Here is a 21,800-nt window from a genome sequence, read left to right as displayed (position 1 = left end):
AGAGTGACAGGCTGGTGCCCGTGAGTCAGTGCCAGGAGGCCGTTGCCTGCTGAGTCATCACCCTGCGCCTGGAAAAACGGGCCCGCAGCTGTGGTCGCCCCCCCACCACCCCCAGCGGCCCCGCTGTGCCTGGCCCGGGCTGGGCATCCATGCGGCGGGCAGAGCCACCAGGCGGGACAGAGCTCTGTCCTGCATCCGCCTTCCAGAGTCTGGGTCCAGATGGCCACAAGGCCCCACCCGGCGCATGGGGGGGTGTGTGTGTGTCTGTGCCCGCGGAATTCTGGGGCACCAGGAATTCCTTGTCCTCTGCCCCACCTGTCCGCCAAGTCTACTGAGCACAGCGAGCCCCGCCCACTGTACCTGGACACGCCCCCTCCTGCGACCACGCCCAACTACCCATGTGGTCACGCCCACTGCTAGTGGCCACGCCCACCATCTAGCTAGGTCCCCATACTTCTGGCCCCGCCCACTGCGTGTGGCCACGCCCCATCCCTGGCCATGCCCATATATTTCTGGCCACGCCTACTGCCCCCCTTCCCCCGCCCTCAAAGGGGAGAAAGTGGTTCCTGCAGTGGCACCCGCGGGAGTAGCTCGATCCCAGCGCACTTGGCGCCAGGAGAAGCGACTTGCTCAAGATCCCCACAGCTGCGTGGGCTGAGCCTACAGCCCAGGGCTCCCGCCAGCGGGAGTCAGGGCCTGGGGTGACCTATGCGCCCACACACTTGTCCTGGTGTCCCTGGGGGAGGGGCCCTTTCCGCCATCCTGCCCGGCACCAGCGGGCCCGGCAGGCAGGAAGGATGGGGGTGCCTGAGGCGGGGGCCAGACGGGGTTCTTGCTGGCAGCCCGGGTGCCCTACCTGGAGCGGGTGGTCATCCGGGGACTGTGAGGGCTGAGGCTGAGGCGTCTCTGCAGTGCCCCCTGCTCCCCCCCCATAAATCTGGGTCCCGACTCTGAGCTGCGAGCCATGCTGCCCGCCCCGGCTCCCCTGCCCGTGCCCACAGAGGCACCGTGGCCACACTGTCCTCCAGGGTCTGGGCCGGGGAGGCCTTGGCACCCGTGCGGATCAAAGCAGGGACCCCAGAGCCTGTGTCCATCTGTCCGAGGCCCCTCTGTGCCTCTGGGAGAGTGGCCCGGCCCCCCACCCCCACGCCACCTCGCGCCCGCTGCTCATAGGGGCAAATGAGAGGGCGCCTGCCCAGGGTCAGTCCTGCCCACGGGGGCCTGGCCGGCCCCTGCTGCCCGCCTCTTCCGCACCAGGGACTCCGCCGGCCCGGGCCCTGCTGTGCCCAGCTTCTGTCTCCCCTTCTGGAGTGTCCACTCCTCGGGACTCCCCCGCGGCCCCCCCCCCCCCGAGCCTGGCACCCCACCCTGTAGGACGTCCTCAGCACATACCTGCTCAGCGGCCGCCAGAGCTACCTTCGCTCTGTCCCAGCTGGGCATCGCCCTCGTGCGTCTGTGCGGGGCGGCCTGCGTGACCCCTGGGGCTGGAACCTGACCGGTGCTTGGCTGGCCCGCCCCCTCCTTCTCCCCTGATCCCCTTGCACTGGGCCCCACAGGTGGACCTGGCCTTGCCCGGAGGCAGCTGCCCCTTCCTTCCCTCCACACGTTTCTTTCGGCTCTCTGGGGTCTCAGGGCTGGGAGGGGCCAAGTGCTCGCCACCCCCAGCTTGGTAGGACAAATGTTGGTCCCCAGTCCCTGGCTCTTGTCTTTTGACCTGCCCCCGACTCTGGGTGGGGAGACCAGGCTCGGACTGCACCCGGCTCTCTCCTGGTGGGGACAACGCCCATGGCCAGACCTTTGCAAAACCACCTTCTCCCACTTCTCCTCTGCAAACTGCCGGATCCGGAAGTCCCACCCTCTCTGGCCGGGCGCGGGCAGAGGTCACCTTGTCCTGTGTTGGCGCCTCTGGCTCTGGGGTTCGGGCCTGGGTGCTGGTCGTGTGATCTGAGCCAGTCCCCCTCGCTTTCCCTCGAGGGGCACCTTCCTGCTGGGGGTGGGGGGAGAAGGCGGCGGGGTGGGGGGTGGGGGTGCTGGGCGTGCGGCCAGGCAGGGGCGGGAGAGGGCGTCGTCGTCGGTGAGGACAGATCCAGCTTCCGGTGAGATCATTGCCAGAGGCTTGTCTGTAGACACCAAACCCCAAGTTAATAACAAGTCATGTCCCCCGGGACTCCGTGCTGCAAACAATTCCCCAAACGGAATTCACTTTCACTGGGACCCGAATATTGTTGCTCATTGTTTGGGCTTTGTTCCGGGCAGAACAATGCGGGCTTCCTGAATGACCTCACCCGGGCGAGCCCTGGCCCCCCTTGGAGAGCCCCTGGGTCAGCACCACCCGCCGCCGCTGGCCTGCCCACCCTGCCCTTCCCCACCCTGCCCTCCCCCACCCTGCCCTCCGCAGGCTGACCTGGGATAATGGTGTCTTTCGAATCTCTTTGCATCCGGCCCACACAGCGTTTTCAGGCGCTGGAAAATGTGTTTGCACCATCTCCAGTTTCCACGACCCTGAGAAACTGGCCGATCTAGTGGGGCGGGGAAGGGGTGGGGTGGGGGTGTGGTGGGGTAGGGTGGGGTGGCAGTAGCTGAGGACCCCCACCCACCCTGGGCCTGGCCTCTGCTCCTGGGGGCTTCCCTATCACCGTCCCCGCCCCCTGCCCTGCAGACCCCGAGCTTGTCTGTCATGCACGAGTTAGCATGAATTTGCTTTCCTTCGGAAACAGATAAGCCGGAAATAGATAAGGCAGGAGGGACGCTGGTCACGTGACCCCACCAGACACTCGCTCCTTTTCAAGGAGCGAGTCTTGGATAGAAGGAACCAGCTCTGGTAAAAAACCGCCTTTATTTACCAAAGCAGTCACCCCAGGTGAAGGGTGAAGTTGTATTCTTGGTCACCCGCCTTGCGGGGCCTTCCTAGGGCCAGGACGCGAGCTTCCCCCCCGGCTCTCCCCAAGCCTCCCGGACCCCTGTCACCCGCTGTCACGCTCAGAGTCTGTCTCCTGCCTGCACGCTGGAGGCTGGGCCCCGAGGGGTCCCTTCGGACCTCCCGTTTGTAGTGCGGCTGGTCCAGACCCCATCTGGCCGCGGCCCGCTCTCCGGGAGCCCTGCTCCTTCCCATGTGCCCTTGTTTTCCCGCCCACCCTCTCCCGGGTCCCTCGCCTGTCAGCCCGGCCCAGGAGCCTGGAGCACACCCCCTTGCACTCTGGTTCCGCGTCCCCGGAGCAGACGGGGGGAGTCACCACTTGGGGGGAGTGTCACTGGCCGGGGGGGGCGCCTGGCTTAGCGGAAAGGTGGTTGGTGGCCACAGCCACCGAGGCGGGTCCTAGGAAAGGCGGGTACCGCGGAGCACGGCACGGGGCCGAGGCAGGGTGCACACAGCAGTGCCCTCCTGACCCTCCCCCTCCCTGCCCGCCCCCCAGGGGACGCTGTGTGCCTCAGGATGCGGTGAACTCCCAGAGCCGGCTCTCGAAGCCCGGCTCTCGAAGCCCGGCCGTGCCCACGGCTCACGCCGTCACTCGTTACATCCTTCTGAGGGCACTTGTCTCTGCTCTTGTCTCTGACCCCCGGGGACGCTGAAGCAGAGCGGGGTTGGACTTGCCGGGTCACAGTCAGAACCTTGGCTGTGTGTGGGGGGGGACAGGAAGGGTGGACGGGGTGGCCAATGCTCCCGACTCCACACCCCTTAGAGCCTCAGGCTTCCCCACCTGTGAAATGGGTCTGTTGTCCAGCGCTGGGCTCCCAGCCTGCATTCTGGGCGTTGCTTGCTGAGGATTTGCCGAGATACAGGAATCGTGCATTCGGGCCTACAGGCGCTCTGGGGTGGGGTCTCATATCCTAGATCCTTTGGGACAGCGAGTATTCCGAAGAGGAAGCCGGAAAGTACCAGCCCTGTGTTTGAAGAATGGCTCCCGAGTGGTGAGGCCGGTGGCAGGGCCTTGTTCCTCCTGTCCGGGGTGCCAAGAGCTGTGGGGGCTGTTTACTTCCACCCTTGAGGCTCTGGGCGGGGGGTGGGGGGCAGTGAGACCCTCGGCTTCTGGGCAGCTCCGCTTGGGAAAGGGGCAAGGTTCCCCCCAGAGTCCGGAGCTGCGGTAGCGCATGTGGGGCGGGGAGAGCCCGAGCGCCCGCAGCCGGTACCGGGCGCCTGGGGACTGGCCTTGAGTTCTGTTCGCCGCTGCCAGCCTGGCCCGAGGCCTCGGGCACTCAGCAAACCAAGGGGCCCTCCTGCGTGGGGCGTGTGCGGGTGAGCATGTGTGCGTGCTCGTGTGTGCCTGCACTTGGGCGCGTGCGCGTGCGTGTGTGCACGTGCATCTATGTGTGCATGCTCGCGCGTGCATGATCACAAGTGTGCGTGCTCATGTGTGCACATCCGTGTGCATGTGCTCATGCGTGTGTGTACACGTGTGTGCCTGCCCCAGTACACGCTCCCCCGCCTGAAGCAAACCCGCTTTCCCCCTGCGGCGAGGGTGTGGGGAGCAACGGGGCAGGTTTCTGAGCACGTGGAGGTGGCCGGGAAAGGAAAGCGCATCCAGCGGCCCCAGCTGTCCCCACGGTGACCACGTGGGCCGCGGGCCTGGCCTGGGCCGCCCGAGCGCTGCTCGCGGGAGGCCGGGATCACCGAGGAGGAAGCCCTGAGCACGGGGACTCGCGGCGCCCGGGCCACGTGCCAAGGGAAACAGCGCAGGGCGGCCGGCCCCGGCGCCTCTGCAGAAGCTCATCCCGGCCAGCTGTGGGGGGTGGGAGAGGGGGGCTGGGCCCGCTGGCCACAGGAGCGGTCAGTGCTCAGCTGCGCGGCCTCCAGGCCTCCGGCATGCAGACCCCAGGGCCAGGCCAGGGTGCACCCGGTGAGGGCGATCAAGGGCAGCTGCCGTTTGACTCGGTGCTGAGCACGTGTCTGCCACCCCACCCGGGGTCTCACTGCCCCCCGACCGTGGGCAGGAGCCCCCCGACTGCAGACGGGGACGCTGAGTGTCCGGTGGAGGGACTCGCCCGAGCGCACCAGCCAGGGGGCAGCTCCCACTTTGGGCAGGTCTCCTTCCTGCAGGGGTGAGGCTGCCCCCCCCCCCCCCCGGGAGGGTCGGGTCCAGGGCCCTTCCCTGCGAGCGTGTCCCCGCCGCCGCCGTGTGGGCTGGCCTAGGGGCTGTGGCCAGGGCGCTCCCGTGCGATCCGGGGTCCGAGTCACTGGGCCTCTGCTGCGGAGCTGAGAGTGGATCGGAGGGGAGGGGAGGGGAGGGGAGGGGAGGGGAGGGGAGGGGAGGGCGCCTAGCAGCAGCAGGGGGACTGCAAGGCGGCTGCGGAGATGCCCAGGCGGGCCTGGAGCTCTGCGGTTGCCGTGGCGACGGTGCGATGTGGGCGGGTGCCAGGAATGTACAGTAGCAGAACCGGGGCGGGGATGCTGCTGCTGCGGGAATACAGACCTGGGGTCCTCGGTGGGGTGGGCGCGGGGACGGGGGTGGGGGCGAGAGGGAGCCCCTGGGAGGGAGGCGGGGAGTGGCCGACCTTCAGGTCTGACCTTCAGCCAGTCTGCTGGGGCGGGGGGTGCTGAGGGCCCCCAACGAGCCCGGGGGTGGGCAGTGAGGACATTAGCTGGCGGGGGTTGCTGAGACAGCTCTGACGATACGGGGGGTGGGCAGCGGGGTGTATGCTGGGGGGGTTGCTGAGACAGCCCTGACGACACGGGGGGCTGCTGAGAAGCCCCAGAGAGGCTGGGATGGGGGGGTTGCAGTGCATCCCCCCAGCACCTGGGGCAGTGAGGAGCGGAGAGACCCGCGTGCCGGCCCACTCCCGCCCCCTCTGCCGGGGCCTGCAGCAGAGAGCTCACCCCCCCTCCCCGCTGCTGCAGACGCCAGCGTGGCCAGTGGGTCTGGGGGCTCCTCGGGGCAGCCCCCGAGAGGAGGCCTGGCTGGGAAGTTTCTCTGCCCCCTCGCAGCCCGGCTGACCGCGAGGTGCCTCCCAGGGCGGGCCCGGCCCCGCCGGCCAGGGCCGCGGGGACGCAGGGTCGGTCCTGCACGGCCCGCGAGGAGGGGGGCAGCCCCACATCCTCCCATTATGCTCCGAGCCGGGCCCACAATGGCCCGATAACCATCGCGGGCTGCAGGAGCCCGGGGAACAATGCTGGCCGCGTGGGCTATTTTTACAGTAGCCGCACGCCGGGCCGGACCCCCGCGAGGCCCCGAGGGAGCCGGGCAAAGAAAGGCCCGGGAGGGGGGCGCCTGTCTGCCCTCCGGGAAGACAGAGGGAGGCTCCGCCGGCCGCCCTGCAGCTCAGGAAGCCCCTGGTGGTCTGCGCCCTGCCAGATAGCAAAACAATCGGGGGTCCCCCGCCCTGCCAGGGGGAGGAAGGAGGGGAGGGCGGGGAGGGGGGCGCGGGGGTGCTTTGGTGCCTCTGCTCCTCCGCTCGGCTCCCGCGGGTCCTTTCTCCGTGCCCCGGGTCCCCTCGACTGCCCCCGCTCAACCCAGCTGAGTGCTGAGGGCACCCTGGAGGAGGAGGCAGGGCCAGGCGGGTCTGCCCTGCTTAGCTGCTTGCAGAGCCCTGGGGACTCTTTCCTGGTGCTGTTTTGTGTGCCAGGCTGGGACAGGGAGGCAGGGGTGGCTGCTTGGGGGCAGTTTCAGGGGGGTTGGCCCCTTGGCGGATGCTGAAATGCCCCAGGGCTCCCCAGTGTCGTGACCTTTGGCCTCCGAGGTGCAGGAACGGCCCGTTTTTCCCAAGTAAACTTGGAGATCTCAACTTGCCTCTGAACATCAGCTCTTGGGTTGGGCACCAACCATGACCACTGCCGGTGACCCCTCCCCTTTCCTCTCCTGCTCTGTGCTCTGCACGGCAAGGGGGAAACTGAGGCATGGGCAGGTGGGGCGGGCAGCTAGTACTGGTCCCTCCCCCCTCGGCTGTCTCCCCCCCTGCCATGGGGGTGGTAGGAAACGCTCAGAGGCACCCCCTCTGTGAAGGTCTGGGGGCCCCCCCAGAAGGAAGCGTCTTGCTGGAGGCTGGCTTCCTCCAGGTCAGGGTGCGAGGGTGGGCGGAGCGAGAGAGCGACCTCCTCGGGCCTCCTGGCGCAGAACCCAGAGGGTCAGAGAGGTGGTGGCATGTGTGCGTGTGTGCATGTGCGTGTGTGTGTGCATGTGTGTGTATGTGTGTGTGTGCGTGTGTGTGCGCGTGTGTGTATGTATGTGCGTGTGCGTGTGCGTGTGTGTGTGCATGTGTGTGTATGTATGTGTGTGTGTGTGTGTGTGTGTGTGTGTGTGAGAGAGGTCCCCGAGCCCTCGAGGGTGCAGCCCCCACCCCCTCCCTGGGCCTCGGCGGGGGCGATGGCAGGTCTGTGTCCCGAGTGCCGTGGAGAAGGTGGCGAGTCTGTTCGTCCCGGCTCGGGTGGAAGCTCCTTCCGGTCTTGTTTGTCTCCTGGGCGCGTTGGTTCAGCCTGGAAGATTCCCTTCTGCAGGGTTGTGCCCCCGACGTGCCTCCACGGCAAAGGGGAGGGGGGCTGGGGGTCTTGATGACGCGCATCGAGATTTGGAACTAAGATCACTGGTGTTTAGTCCTCACCCTGCAGTGCTCAGGCCTTAGCGCCCAGCCCAGCACTCAGGAATCACGCCTGGCTCTGCGCTCAGGGATCACTCCTGGCGGTGCTCGGGAGACCCTGTGGGGCGCCGGGGATCGAACCCTGGCCGGCCGCGTGCAAGGCAAGAAGCACCCTCCCCGCTGTGTCGGTTGCGCTGGTCCCTGCGCCTCCCAAATTTGGAAATGAGCTTCTCCTTGGAGAACACGCCAGCAGGCTGTTAGCTGCAAGGTGTCTCAGAATTGCGGGAGAGGGGCGGGGGGGCGTGGGGAGGGGGCCTGAGGCGGCGGCGGCGTGTGTGTGTGTGTGTGTGTGTGTGTGTGTGTGTGTGTGTGTGTGTGTGTGTGTGTGTGTGTGTGTGTGTGTGTGTGTGTGTGTGTGTGTGTGTGTGTGTGTGTGTGTGTGTGTGTGTGTGATTCCGGAAGACCCAGCCGGGGCGCCCGGTGCTTCTGGGGTTCCCGGGCGCCCGCGCCCGCGGGGTGTGGCCGGAGCCGGCCGCCAGCCTGGGCTCGGGCCAGGAGAGGTGGCGCGGGGGCCACCGCGTGCGTCCCCCCACCCCCGCACACACGGGCTCTGCTCTCCCCTGCAGAGAGCGACGAGGACATGGCCACCAAGGAGAAGCTGCAGTGTCTCAAGGACTTTCACAAGGACATCCTGAAGCCGTCCCCGGGGAAGAGCCCCGGGACGCGGCCCGAGGACGAGGCGGAGGGCAAGCCCCCCCAGCGCGAGAAGTGGTCCAGCAAGATCGACTTTGTACTGTCCGTGGCCGGCGGCTTCGTGGGTTTGGGCAACGTCTGGCGTTTTCCATACCTCTGCTACAAAAATGGCGGAGGTGAGCCCGGGGGGCCCCCAGCCCGGGGGGAGGGGTGGGCAGGCGCGGTTGGCTGGTGCTGGGTGACCGCTCTGTCCCCTGCTGGCCCCCTGCCCTGCCCTGCCCCAGCCTGCCTCAGAGACACACTGCAGGGCACCGGAAGGTGTTCAGGACCCCCCAGGGCTGGGCTCAGGTCCACTCGCCCACGTCCTCAAGCACCCGTGAGGCCCATAGTGGACACCAGGCAGCCACCGTCACCCCATTGTCCCCGACTGTCCCCAGCTGGAGGTGTCCATTTCCGGCTTCTCACCCCCGCACCCGGCCTGGCCAGGTCCTTTCAGCTGGCCCAGGAGGGCTGGAGAAAGGCGGGTGAAGGACTCCGGGAGGGGGTCACCTTTGAGGCGGACACGAGGCAGCATAGACCTGAGTCCCGGGGACGGGGGTGCAGGACATCAGGGCACCCGAGCAAAGGCCCCGAGGCCTGGTGGTCGTGAAAGCGGCCAGAAGCCTCTTGGCCAAGGCGTGTCCTCCGGCCCGGCGGGCGGGACCTGGGGCCTCTTCCCCTGGCTCCACTCACCCCTGCAGGTCCCCGGGGCCCGCCCGGCCGCCCGCCCGGCCGCCGCCGCCTGACCCTCCGCTCTGCTTTCCTCGCAGGCGCCTTTCTCATACCGTATTTCATTTTCCTGTTTGGGGGCGGCCTGCCCGTGTTCTTCCTGGAGGTGGTCATCGGCCAGTACACCTCCGAAGGGGGCATCACCTGCTGGGAGAAGATCTGTCCCCTGTTCGCTGGTGAGTCCGGGCGTGGGCTGGGCCCCGCAGCCGCAGAGGAAACGGAAGCCACACGGTCACTTGGCTTGGGGAGCCGAGTGGCCACCCCCCCGAGCGGGCAGCGCAGTTACTCTGACGGGCCGCCCCGGACCTCACGGCTGCCCACAGCCGGGGGCTGGGAGGGGTCACACTGGCACAGTCGGGGGGGGGACTGTCCACTCCGGCACCCACCCTCACCTGCCCACCCGTCCACAGCCCGGCCCTCGGCCCTGCGCCCGGCCCTGCCCATGTCCCCACTGGCCCACGATCCGTGTCCACCTGCCCATTCACCGTCCGCGCGTCCGTCTCTCCCCGTGTGGCCGCTCCCCCTCCAGGCTCTGGCCCCACTGTCCACTCACCCCCCCACACCGCTAGGCCACGCTTGGGGGGCCCTGCCCGCCTCTGGCCCTGCCCCCGGCCCTGCTCTCCCTCCTGAGACCCCCCTCACCCCCCCTGCCGCCCTCGCAGGCATCGGCTACGCGTCCATCGTGATCGTGTCCCTCCTGAACATCTACTACATCGTCATCCTGGCCTGGGCCACCTACTACCTGTTCCAGTCCTTCCAGTCGGAGCTGCCCTGGGCCCAGTGCAACCACAGCTGGAACACGCCGCACTGCCTGGAGGACACGCTCCGGCGCAACAAGAGCCTGTGGAGCCACAACTACACCTCGCCCGTCAGCGAGTTCTGGGAGTGAGTCCGGCCGGCCCGGCGCGGGGGGAGGGGGGTGGGCGGGGGGGAGACAGGGGGGAGGGCGTCGGGCGCGAGGACCCTGGTTCTGTGGCCGTTGGACGTGCCTTGTGTCTCTTTCCTTTCTGAGCCTCAGTTTCTCGAGCTGCGCAGGGGGGGCGGGGAGTGGTTCTCCCGCCCGTGGGTTCGGCGGGGAGTGTGGCCCACAGCCGGCCCCAGTGCTGGGTCGCCCGAGCAGGGTCCTGTGCTGACCGCTCTGCACACCGGTCCTTGCGTGGGGCCTTCCTTGGTGGCACCGGGAGCGGGCGGGGCGAGAGGGCCGCCTTGCTCGGGCTGTTAGCGCCCAGAGCTGGGCTCCTGGCACGGCTGGTTGGCAGCGCGGGCAGCTCCTGCCCAGGGGTGTCCTGGGAGTCCTGGGGTCGCTCTCAGGAGGACGGTGCCAGCGGCCACTGGCCACGGCCGTCTCTGCACCCGCCCGTCCGGGGCTGCAGCGTCCCGCCGACAGAGCCCGGGGAACCCCACGGCAGATGCGTCCCTCAGGCCCCCCCCACTTGCCTCGGGGCCATTCCGGACGGACGCAGCCGTGAGCCTCGGGGAGACGGGCCGAGGGGTGGACGGTCCTGGACGCGTCCCCGGGGACGGTCTTGGGGAAGGATGGAGTGGTGACTACATACAGGACAGCCACCGTGCAGGAAGCCGTCCCAGCCCTGCGCTGGAGGGGGTCTCAGGGCCCCCCTTTCCCCACCGGCTCGGTCTGTGGGGCCCAGCCGGGAGGTGGAGGCCCGGGGCCGGGATGCTGCTAAGGACGGGCACCCCCAAACCGTCACAGTGGGACGCCCCTTCCCTCAGGGTGGGGGCTCTGCTGGCTCAGGCCAGGCTTCCCTGGCGGGTCCCCTCACCCCAAGCCGAGGGGCCCTGTCCTCGGTGGCCCGAGGGCCCCAGGTGCCCGCCCACTGCCCCGGCACTGTGAGTGGACACGTGCTCCACCTGCCGGTCGAGAGGCCCCGACCCAGACCCTTGTCCTCCCCCAGTTCCCTGGGACCCGAGTGTAAGTAACAGCCACGTGGGCCCCAGCGTGGCCGACACCCCTGTAGGACACAGTGCTCAGAGCCCGGGTCCCAGTCCCCGCTGACTGCCGGCCCCCTCGCTCCTGGGCTCCCCGAGCACCCCAGGGGCCGGGGTGGGGCTGGGGCAGGGTCACAGCAAGGTCTGTCGCTGGAGTGAGAGCTGGCGCCCACACCAGCACCGTCCAGGGTGCTGCCCGGGGTCACGGCCAGGCAGGAACCGGGGAGGGGGACTCAAATAACCCACCCCCCCCCCCCCCGTAGCAGCCCTGGGGTCCCGCTGTTACAAGGGACGGTCCTCTCCGTGCCTCTGTTTCCCTCCCCGCTGCCTTAGGCCTGGGGTTGGAGGTGATGAGACCCCCCCCCACCCTCTCCTTCTCACCGGCCTGTGCCCTGGCCTGCCCCCACCCCCCAGCCCCTGTAGACGCCCCCGCCAGCCTGGCCACCAGTCGCTCCCTTTCCTGGCTCTGTAGTCCCAAAGACAAGGTTTACCTTTGGAAACAGTGAGCTTGGTTCTGCCTGCACCTTCCCCAGCGAGTCCAGCCTGGACAGACCCTCTGTCTCCGACCTCCTTTCCCCACCTGCAGACGGAGAAGGGCCCCCTGGAGCTGGGTTTTGCAGGATGCGTAGGAGCTCTTGGGAGGAGAGGGAAAGACACTGTGGACAGAAGAATGGGGTGTGCAGGGGTGTGGAGTTCTGGAAGTGTATGTGGGAGTCTCCGATGAGGGGGTACGAGGCTGAAGGCCCTCGAGGCCCAGGTCTGAACTTCGTTCCCCAGAGGCGGGGACCCTGAAAGGTTGCGGAGACTGAGCTGAGGAATGTGGAGGGAGCGTCCTGGGGGGAGAGACCCAGAGACTTGCTTGTTGTATGCAAGTATTGAGCACCTGCTGTATGCGGGGACTGAGCGCCTGCTGTATGCAGGGCCCCAGCACAGCCACCAGCTGGCCTAGATCCTTAGCAGTGCCCCGGAGACGGGTTTCTCAGGACACTATGGAGGGGTGGCCGCTGGTCCCAGTGGGCTCCGGGCGAGTGAGGACACTCCCACAGGCCAGACCCGCGTCCTCGGGACAGAGCCCAGCCCTGTCCATTGTTGGAGTCCACTTGTCCTGCCTGCAGCTGACCTGTGGCCCCGCTGGCCCTGCCTGTCGCTGCCCATCCCTGTCCCCACCCTGTGTCCCCACTGTCCCCACCCTGTGCCCGCCCCGTCCGCTCACTGTCCCTTTCCTGTCGCTGCCCCGTTCTCACGCTGTCCCTGCCCCCTCCGCTGTCCCTGCCCGGCCCTGGGCTGCTCCAGGCTTCCCTTATAGCCCAGCTCCCGCCCCCGTGGGCCGAGGAGGCAGGGGAGCACAGTGGGCAGCGCTCTTGCTTCTGGCCCCTTCTTGGCCCAGCTGCAAGGCCTGGGTCGCTCCCCTCCCAGGGACCACCTGGCTCTCCCCTCACGCCACCCTTCGGGGGGTTGGGGGAAGACTAGGGTGTGCTTAGGGCAAAGCCCCTTCACGGAGTGGCCCCTGAGGACCAGAGAGGCTCAGTGACTTGCCTGAGGTGGCGGAACGGCTCCGAGTCGCCACACCCCCAGCCCCGATGCCTCACCTGGATGCCCCTGGCCACCCCCCTCCCGCCCACCACCAGCCCCGGAGCAAGGGGACACTCAGGTGATGCCTGGGGGTCTTCCCGGAGCCCGGCTGCAGCCCTGGAGCCCCCTCCCTAGTGGGGCCCCTCTGAGACATCCCCATGGGTGCCAGAAGGGCCTGCGGGCACAACGCCACCTTTCCACACTGGCTCCCTCCGGAGCCCGCAGACGTTCTAGGAAAAAGGGCACTCGGCTTCAGCCCTCCCCGCCCAACCCCCGGCCCCCAGGCCCCCGGCCCCCCGGGTTCCTGCTCTGGGGTCACCTCTGGCCCGCCGCGGGCCAGCCCTGGAGGACAGGCGGGCGGGGCGGGCTGCGGCTGGAGCCAGGCCTTCCTCCCCGGCCCTGGGCAGCCAGCAGCCCCCTGGGAGCTCCGCACGTATCATTAGACTTTATTAGAATCAAAGAAGTGAGTCATATTTGCAAACAAGCCCGGCTGCCAATCTCCCCCTGCAGCTGTCGGAAGGGGGGGGCGCGGCCGAGGGCCTGTGCAGGCCCCGCTCGGGCGGACGCGCTTTTATAATTGTTGCTCGTCGCTCTCCAGGGAAGTGCCGGGGCCAATAAATGGCTGGCCGGCGGTCAAAAGGAAACGATTGGGCCCACTCGAGGACGTATTTACATCTCTGAGTGCCGCGGGACGGCCGGCTCCAGACACAGGCCCCGCGATCCTTTTTCGGATCCCGCCCTGGGATGAATCATGACTATTCTTGGACAAGAATGCCGCTCACCTCTGGGACAGCCTGGGAGGGAGCCGGCGCCCTCAGGAAGGGCAATGCCACGGCGGCTCACGGGGACCGGCCCCCGAAGGCCGCGCTGGCCGAAAGGAGCCAGGCCCGGCGTGGCTTTATTTATCAGTTTGGTTTTTTTTTAATTCTTATTTAAAAAATGAAATCAAAGTCGGAGTGGTTTCAGAGGAATTCCTGCACCTCCCTGAGCCTCAGTTTACCCATCAGATGGGTCTGATGGGCGTCTGCTCCATCCACATCTGCCGGCCCCCTACTATGCGCCCGGCAGGGTTCTGGGTTGGCCAGTGGCTCCTAGAGGGACCGTCCCCGCACTGCCCAGTCCAGGCGCAGGTCAAACCGACTGTAAACGCCACTGTAGCCGGGATGCAAGAAAAATTGATGAAAAATGAGCCGAGAGACACGGAGGGTTTGGGAAGTTTTCCACGGTGTGGGGGGAGGGGCAGGAAGTGCAGCCTGACAAAGCAGCCCCTAAACAGACCCTGGGGCTCGGGGATGGGCGAGAGGATCCTGGGGGCCCCGGGGAAAGGCAGACCCCTGGTTCCGAGGCAGAGGGGAGAGATCGGCAGGCGGAGCCCGGGAGAGGCTTGTGTGCTCCGTCCTGCGGGCGGGCAGGCGGGCCGGGTCCCCTCCACCTGGTCCTCCGGGCCCAGCTGTGTCCGGAGTCGCCACCCCTCTTCCTGACGGGCAGGGGTCGAGGCGGGTGGGGGCTGGGCTTGGGGTTCGGCTGGTTCCCAGTACAGGAGTGAGGCAGGAACCGGCCTTGGGGGTGGCAGTACAGGAGGCCGTGCAGATTGGGGGGCGCCTGGGGTCACCAGGGGGGTCACCGTGCCCCACACTGGGAGCCATCACAGGCCCCGGGGGGCTCAGACCGGCCCCTCAAGGCCCCCCGCCCCGTCTCTGACTGCAGGGCCCGTCACAAACCTTCCCAGAGCCCGGGCGGGGCTGCGTCCTGCTGGGAGATGCCCCTCAGAGATGAGAGGGAAGGTGGGGGGCCCCGCCCGTGCCCCCCCCAGGCGGCCCTTCCCAGCTCGCCACGGCACCAGCGTCCGCCGCGTCCTGCCCAGAATAGCCCATGCGTGTCTCTGGCCACGTGCTCCCCGCTGGCACCCAGCAGTTGTGCCAGGGCCACCGTCCTTCACATGCCCAGGGCACCTCTCGGCCCGGGCGCACCCCCCCCCCCAGCCCCGCAGCCGCCTCCCGGCTCCTGGGACAGCACCCCGAGGCTCCCGTGTGGGAGACCGGCAGGGGTCACAGCGGGTCACAGGGAGGACCGCGGGCAGCACGGGCCTGGGGCCCCGTGCTCTCCCTCCAGTGAAGGCTCTGCCGCCCAGGACCCCTGGACACTCTCGTGTGTGTGTGTGTGGCGGGGGGGACGGGGCACCACACACTGGCTCGGTGCAGACAGGCCCCGGCTGTGGCGGCGGAGGGGTGAGGACAGCTGCCCGGCGGAGGCTCCCGAGGGACGTGCAGGGCTGGTCTGCAGCTGAGCCCTCCTGGCAGGTGCTCACTGCGCCCCTACTGTGTGTGTGTGCTCACTGCGCCCCTACTGTGTATGGTTCTAACATCCCTACTGTGTGTGCATGCTCACTGCACCCCTAATGTGTGTGGGTGCGCATTGCACCCTACTATGTGTGTGTTCACTGCACCCCTACTGTGTGTTGTTCTGGTGCCCCCCACTACTGTGTGTGGGTGCGTATTGCACCCTACTGTGTGGACACGAACTGCACCCCTACTGTGTGTGGTTCTGGCGCCCCTACAGTGGGTGGTTCTAACACCCCTACTGTGTGTGGTTTTAGTGCCCCTACTGTGTGTGGGTGCTCACTGCACCCCTAATGTGTGTGGGTGCGCATTGCACCCTACTATGTGTGTGTTCACTGCACCCCTACTGTGTGTTGTTCTGGTGCCCCCCACCACCACTGTGTGTGGGTGCGTATTGCACCCTACTGTGTGGACACGAACTGCACCCCTACTGTGTGTGGTTCTGGCGCCCCTACTGAGTGGTTCTAACGCCCCTACTGTGTGTGGGTGTTCACTGCACTCCTACTGTGTATGGTTCTGGCGCCCCTACAGTGTGTAGTTCTTACTGTGTGGTTCTAACGCCCCTACAGTGTAGTTCTGTGTACCCCCCCTACTGTGTGCGGTTTGGTCCTTGGGGCCGGGCCTGGCAGCAGTGAGCAGCTCACGGCCCTCTGGCCATGAGCCTGTTGGTAACGGAGTCGGGTTTGACCCACGTGCCCGGGGAAGTTTCTCTGGGATTGTAGATGGGGTGAAACTGGCCCAGCCTGGGGTGTCCCCGGTCCCCAACTGCAGCTCATTACGCGTTGGCTGGGAGCCAGGGGATGGGCTGGGGTCGCTTGCAGATGAGGAAACTGAGGCACAGGTGCAATCAGAGGGTCTCTCTCCCAAGAGGGAAGTTAGTTTCTCCCAGGGGGCGCGCCAGTACCGTCCCTCAGCGGGCTCGGCTGCCCCCGTGCGTGGCGAGACCAGAGAGGGGGGTGCCCCAGCAGACGGGGACCCCGCCCGGGTACCGTCTCCCGCCTGCGGTGGGGCCCTTGTCCCCCAGTGTCCTCCAGGAGCCCGTCCTGCATGGCCAGTCACAGAGCCTGGCCCCAAAGCCCATGTGCGCCCGTGAGGCGGTCAGGGTTCGTCTGGGCAGCTCAGCCCTCGACGTCTCCCTCTGTCCCTGTGGCCTGCGGGGCCGTCGGGCGCCCAGTGGACACGGGAGAGGGTTTCTGAGAGCCCGTCTCGGGGGACTCAGAACCCCGAGGACAGATGAGGCATCACGGGCTCCGAGTCCAAGGCCAGGCTGGGGTGCGCCCCGAACCCCTGGTCAGTCCCCACGGCCCTGTGGGGAGCCCGAGGCAGTGCTGGAACCTGCCTCCGGAGCCTGGTGTGGGGACGGGGGACCCGGCCACGCGCGGCCCGTGCGCTGATCCCGTCTCCGGGGCTTGCTTGCAGACGCAACGTGCTCAGCCTGTCGTCCGGCATCGACGAAGTGGGTTCCCTCAAGTGGGACCTGGCGCTCTGCCTGCTCTTCGTGTGGCTCATCTGCTTCTTCTGCATCTGGAAAGGCGTCAAGTCCACGGGCAAGGTGAGTCAGTGCCCTCCCCGGCCCCAGGGCCGCCTGCCCACCCAGGAAAGCTCCCTCCCACATCCCCGCCCCATCCCGGCTTCAGACACTCCCGAGGGTGCCGCCTGCAACAGGCTGCCGGGTTCAGGGACCAGTTCCTACGTCGGGGGCACCAGTGGCATGACTGGAGTGGCCAGTCACTGGCAGGGGTCGCAGACTCTTTGCCCGAGGTGTGGAGCCTGGCCCCGCAGACCTGGAGTTAGGGAGTTAGGGAGTGAGGGGGGCCCCTGCCGGGGTCTCGCTGCCCCCGTCACCTGGTGGCCCAGTGAGTGTCCCGAGGTGCAGCCTCAGGGCTGCAGGCTCGGAGCTCCTGAGCCGTCCCCGAGTCCCCGCTCACCGCTGGCCACAGCAGTGCTGGCCATGGAGGACGTGCCACGGCACCCAGCGGGTCAGCCGTGAGCGGAGGTGCCGGGGCTGGACAGTCGGAGCGGGCAGCGCCCAGGCGTGAGTGAGGCGTCAGGCCGTGGCCTCTCCAGGCCCCTTCCTGTGGCCCCGCCCACCCTCACTGACGGGTCGCGGCTGTAAGCCAGGAAAGCCCAGAGGTGAGGTCGCCGGAAAGACCCTCTGCTCCCCCAGCTGCCCGAGGCACTGTGTTTGCCTGCTGGGATCCCCAGGGCGAGGGGGCCCCCGGGGTGGGCCCCAGAAACCCCAGCGTGGGGAGGAAGCGGCTACACCCGCACACGTGGGCTCAGGACGGGGGCCGAGCCAGGAAGGGGAGGGGCTTTCCCATGGGCCAGCGCGACCCCCCGGTCACAGGCAGTGGGCCCTGGCCTCCGTTTCCTCCTTTAACAAGTGTGTCTTGGGCCACACAAGCACAGCGGGGAGGGCGTTTGCCTTGCACGTGGCTGACCTGGGTTCGATCCCCGGCATCTCATATGGTCCCCCGAGCACCGCCAGGAGTAGTTCCTGAGTGCCTAGCCAGGAGTGACCCCTGAGCATTGCTGGGTGTGACCCAAAAAGCAAAAAAACAAAAAAAAACAAGTGTGTCTTGGTGGTGGCGGCAGTAGCCACGCTCTGCCGGCCGCCCCGGTGAGCACCAACGGCAGGAGTCTGATGCGTGGGAGACGCTTAACCCGCGCCCCAGCCGTGGGGTAGGGGCAGCCGGGCCCGGTCGGCAAAGCCAGCCTGGAGCCCCCAGCCCCCCGTTACCGGAGCAAACTGTATGTGAGGCGCGGAGGGTCGGGCAGAAGGGGCCCTGGCGGGGGCAGCCGGAGCCAGGGGGCAGCATTGCGGGGGGGGGGGGGGGGCGGGTAGAGCAGGGGGGCGGGGCCAGGGCAGTGGTCCAGCCGGGAGGCCACTGGCCTTGCCCGCGGCTGACCCAGGTTTGTCTCCTGTGGCTCTCCAGACCCTGCCAGGAGCCAGCCCCGAGCACAGAGCCAGGAGTCCTCCCCGAGCACCCCCAGACCTGAAATAAATGAAAACAAAATGGGGACCAGGTCAGGCTCGCCCAGGAGGGAATCTCGGGGCAGAGTTCGGGGGGTGTAAGTGGTCGAGGAACTGCCGGTCACGCCCCAGGTAGGGGGACCAAGTTCTGAGGCCGCCCAGTCCGATGGCAGAGGCAGTGCCCTGACCCCAGGAGCAGGAGCGGTTCCCTCCCGCCCGACCAGCCGCCCCGGGCAGCTCCCACAAGCCAAGGCAAACACGGCCCAGCTCCGCGGGCTTCCGTTAGCTGTCCACCCGGCCAGAGAGCAGCCTGGGCCTGCCGCAGCGGCGAACACCACCCCCGCATGGGGTGCAGGCAGGGGACCCGCTGTCCTCATGGCAGGCAGCGGCACCTCGCTCCTCCGCTCCTCCCGGCCTGGGCTCCCGTTGATGGAAACAGAGAGGTTAGCTGACCTGCCTGAGGACACACAGCCTGTGCCGGAAGCCAGGCCCCCCAGACCCTCACCTTGCTGTCCTGCCCCCGCCCCTCCTCTCCCTGCCCGCCCTGCCCAGAGCACCAAGGGGTGCCGGCCTGACCTCCACTTGGGAAGGACGCGTCCCCGGGGGCTGCCCCTGGGCAGTGGGGCTGAGGATGTCACCTCAGGCCCCAGGACCGCCCTGGCCCTCTCGAGCATCAGTGCCGTAGCCCTCGGTCCCCTGCTGCTGGGACGAGTGGCCGTGCTGGCCGGGCCTGCACCCCACGGGAGGCTCCGGGCGGCCCCAAGCCGGGCCCCGTCCCTCGGGCAGCGAGCACCTGTCCGCCCGCGTTTCCAGAGCAATGGGGCCACGGGGCTTCTGGGCCGAGGGCTCAGAGGAGCCACGGAGACTCGCCAGCAGGAGTGGAAAAGTACCGCGGCCCGTGGCAGGGCCTGGCACCCGCGTCTCCGCCAGGGCTCCCGGGAGAAACACGGAAAAGTTGAAGGCTGTGTTCTCAGGGGCTCGGCCGCGGAGCCTGCAAAACAAGGGGCGGGTTCCAGAGAGGCCGGGGAGCCGGCCAGGGCCCTGGGAGCATCGCCGGCTGTGGCTGGGGGCTACCACCACGCAGACACGCATGCGCACACACACACATACACACACGCACACACTCATCACACACATACGCACTCACACACACTCATCACACATGTGCACACATGCATTCACACGCACACATACATATGCACTCGCATACATGCACTCACATACGCACTCACATATATGCACTCACGCACACACACTCAAACACACAACACACACACATGCATTCACACATACACACAGAGTGAAGCTAACACACAACACACACACACACATGCATTCACACACATACACACACACACACACAGAGTGAAGCTCTCTGTGGCCAGAGACCCCAGACCAAGCTCTGGGCAGGGGACAGCTCCCTCCTGGGCCTCAGTTTCCCCCTCTGGGAGTGTAGGTGGTGGGCCCCACCACTTTAGCGCCTGGAGGGGCGCCAGGGCCCTGCCCCGGGTGTCCCCATGGGGGCCTTCGGGGGAGTTAAGTGTGTGGAGACCTGGGGGGGCTGCCCTCCCCCCTCCCTCGCCGTGTCCCAGCTGAAGTCTTTGGCCCGGCCGGTGCTGGGGCTTTGAAGTGGCCTCTCCAGGGGACCTGCTGTCAGCGCCCATTGTTCAGCCCGGGCGCGGCCGTGGCCTCGGTCCCGGTGGACAGGCTGCTCGCGGGCACTTTGTCCTCCGGAAAGGAGGGGCCGCGGGTCAGGCCCGTCCTGCTGCCCGGCCGCTTCCGGAGCTGCCCTGGGAGGGTGGCGGGGGAAACTGAGGCCCAGGAGCACGGCTGCAGGGTGAGCAGGAGAGTACGGCCGAGACCTGCCCAGGGTCCAGTGCGGGAGCACACGGGCAGATGGATGGACAGGCATGGACACACGGACAGACAGACACATGGTCACAGGCAGGTCCACAGACAGACAGACGGACACGCAGACAGGCAGGCAGGGGGAGCCGAGGCGGCCCAGGGCGTCCCAGCCCTCCCCTCCCGCGGGGCAGCAGCCCCCAGCCCCCCCCACCCCCCACCCATGGCAGGGCCCCCGGGAGCCGCTGCGGGCGCAGTAAGTGCTCCAGCAGCAGGGCCTGGGCGGACCCCCGGCCCGGCTATTTCCGTCAGAGGATGGTGGCCACCCAGGACCCAGCCCTGTGGGGCCCCCGCGGAGCCGGCGAGGTGCGGGCACCCACCCTGGCACGGGCGCCCCGGGCACGCCGGGCCACACGCAGGTGCCACCGGCCATTCCTGTAGGACCTTCGCACTCCTGGCCCGACCCCGGGCGCGGGGACCCTCCCTGGAAACTCCCCGCCCGGAAGGGAAGGTGGAAAAATCCGCAGGAGAGGCTGGGCCCCAGCAGGCTCTGTGGAGACGCGGCCCTGGGGACGGAGGGGCGGGGCGGGCGCCCGGGGGCCCCAGCACCCACGTGCCACGCGGCCTGGCCCAGTCTGGGCCACCTGTGGCCCGTCCTGCTTGCCCTTCCGGAAGCTTCCACGTGCTCCCAGCCAAGTCCGGGTCCGGTCCCAGGTGGTCTTGTGTGACCCAGAGAGGGTCCGCGCCTGTGTAGAGCTGGCACAGCCCGAGGGACCCCCCCACCCCGCCTCCCGTGCCGTGGCCGCGTGTGTGAGCACTGCGGAGCGAGCTCGCCTGACGCTCCCCCTTCCCGTGCAGGTCGTCTACTTCACGGCCACCTTCCCGTTCGCCATGCTCCTGGTGCTGCTGGTGCGCGGCCTCACGCTGCCCGGCGCGGGCGCGGGCATCAAGTTCTATCTCTACCCCGACATCTCCCGCCTGGAGGACCCGCAGGTACGGCAGGGCCTCAGGGCCCTCCCGGGGGCACCGGGCCGGGCCGGGGTGGGGGGGAGCCCCGTGGGGGCGTCCCGGGTGCACGGCGCCCGCCGGGCCGCGCTGCTGGTACTTTTCCACCGGCCCCGGGGCCTTGGCGGCTGGCACTGTCTTTGCTCGCGGAGGACCCCTGAGGCCACCAATTAGGGCGCCTGGCGCGGGCGCCCTGCCAGGTAAGGGAGCAGGAGCGGTTCTGCGGCCACTCGCCTCCCCGGGCCTCGGCCCCCCTCCCCCCTGCACAGGGGGTGCTGCGGGCCAGGCCTGCGGGGGGGCTTCAGAGTCTGGGAACATGAAGGGCCCGTGAGGGTCTCCTGAGGGGCCGGGATAGGGGGATTCTGGGGCGCCTCGTACAGGCCCCCCCACCCCCCGGCCTCGCCCTGGACTCTGCCTCCCCCCCAACCCCCACTGTCTTTCTGCCCTGGGCAGGGGGAGGTGTGGGGGGGCCTGGCCCGCAGGACGGGACAGCTGTGAGAGCAGCTTCCCGGGGAAGGTTCTGGAGAGTCGCTTTGTCTGCATAATCCACCAGGAATGCCTCCCCCCTCTCCCAGGAGCCGGAGCCACCCGTGTCTGCCCCGGGCTGAAATCTGACCCGGCAGCCCACAAAAGAGCTGTGTGGGGCCGGGCACTGGGGCCAGCTCCGAGGTGGGAAACAGGAGCCCGGGGTATCGCCCCCCTCCCCCTCTGCTGGGAGCCAGAGCCGTGGGCCGGCTGCAGGATCCAGTGCTCTCCCCCCAAGACCTCACACCCGGGGTTCTTTTTCCCCTCCTCTTCTGGGCTTCCTTGGCGGCCGAGGCCCCCGGGGAGGCCAGTGCACATGGCTGAGGTGCCCAGGGCCACCGGGCCACCTGTGAGCACAGAGGCCAGAGTCTCTGCTGCCTCCTCCAGGAAGCCCGCCCTCATGACCCCTCTCTCTTCTCTCTCTCCTTGCCCCTGCTCCCCTCAGGTCTGGATTGATGCTGGGACCCAAATATTCTTCTCCTATGCCATCTGTCTGGGGGCCATGACCTCGCTGGGAAGCTACAACAAGTACAAGTACAACTCGTACAGGCAAGTGTGGCGCCAGGGGGCCTGGTGCAGCTTAGAAATGATGATGTTTAAAGAAAGAAAAAAAAAAAAAGAGTAGG

General features: G+C 67.9%; 1 protein-coding gene across 1 annotated transcript in view; it reads left to right on the top strand.

Annotated features, from left to right (window-relative positions):
- SLC6A6 (solute carrier family 6 member 6) overlaps positions 1–21,800 on the top strand; it is a 63,115-nt gene that overhangs the window by 27,097 nt on the left and 14,218 nt on the right. Inside the window, exons 3-8 of the mRNA XM_055134498.1 lie at positions 8,133–8,375; positions 9,009–9,143; positions 9,630–9,852; positions 16,245–16,377; positions 20,503–20,637; positions 21,620–21,723. Of these exons, the coding sequence (XP_054990473.1) occupies positions 8,147–8,375; positions 9,009–9,143; positions 9,630–9,852; positions 16,245–16,377; positions 20,503–20,637; positions 21,620–21,723 (959 nt within the window). The 5' untranslated portion in view covers positions 8,133–8,146. The remainder of the gene's footprint in view (positions 1–8,132; positions 8,376–9,008; positions 9,144–9,629; positions 9,853–16,244; positions 16,378–20,502; positions 20,638–21,619; positions 21,724–21,800) is intronic.

This window comes from Sorex araneus, chromosome 4 (assembly GCF_027595985.1).
Source record: "Sorex araneus isolate mSorAra2 chromosome 4, mSorAra2.pri, whole genome shotgun sequence".
Classification (NCBI taxonomy): Eukaryota; Metazoa; Chordata; class Mammalia; order Eulipotyphla; family Soricidae; genus Sorex; species Sorex araneus.
This window is presented reverse-complemented; position numbering and strand designations above follow the sequence as displayed.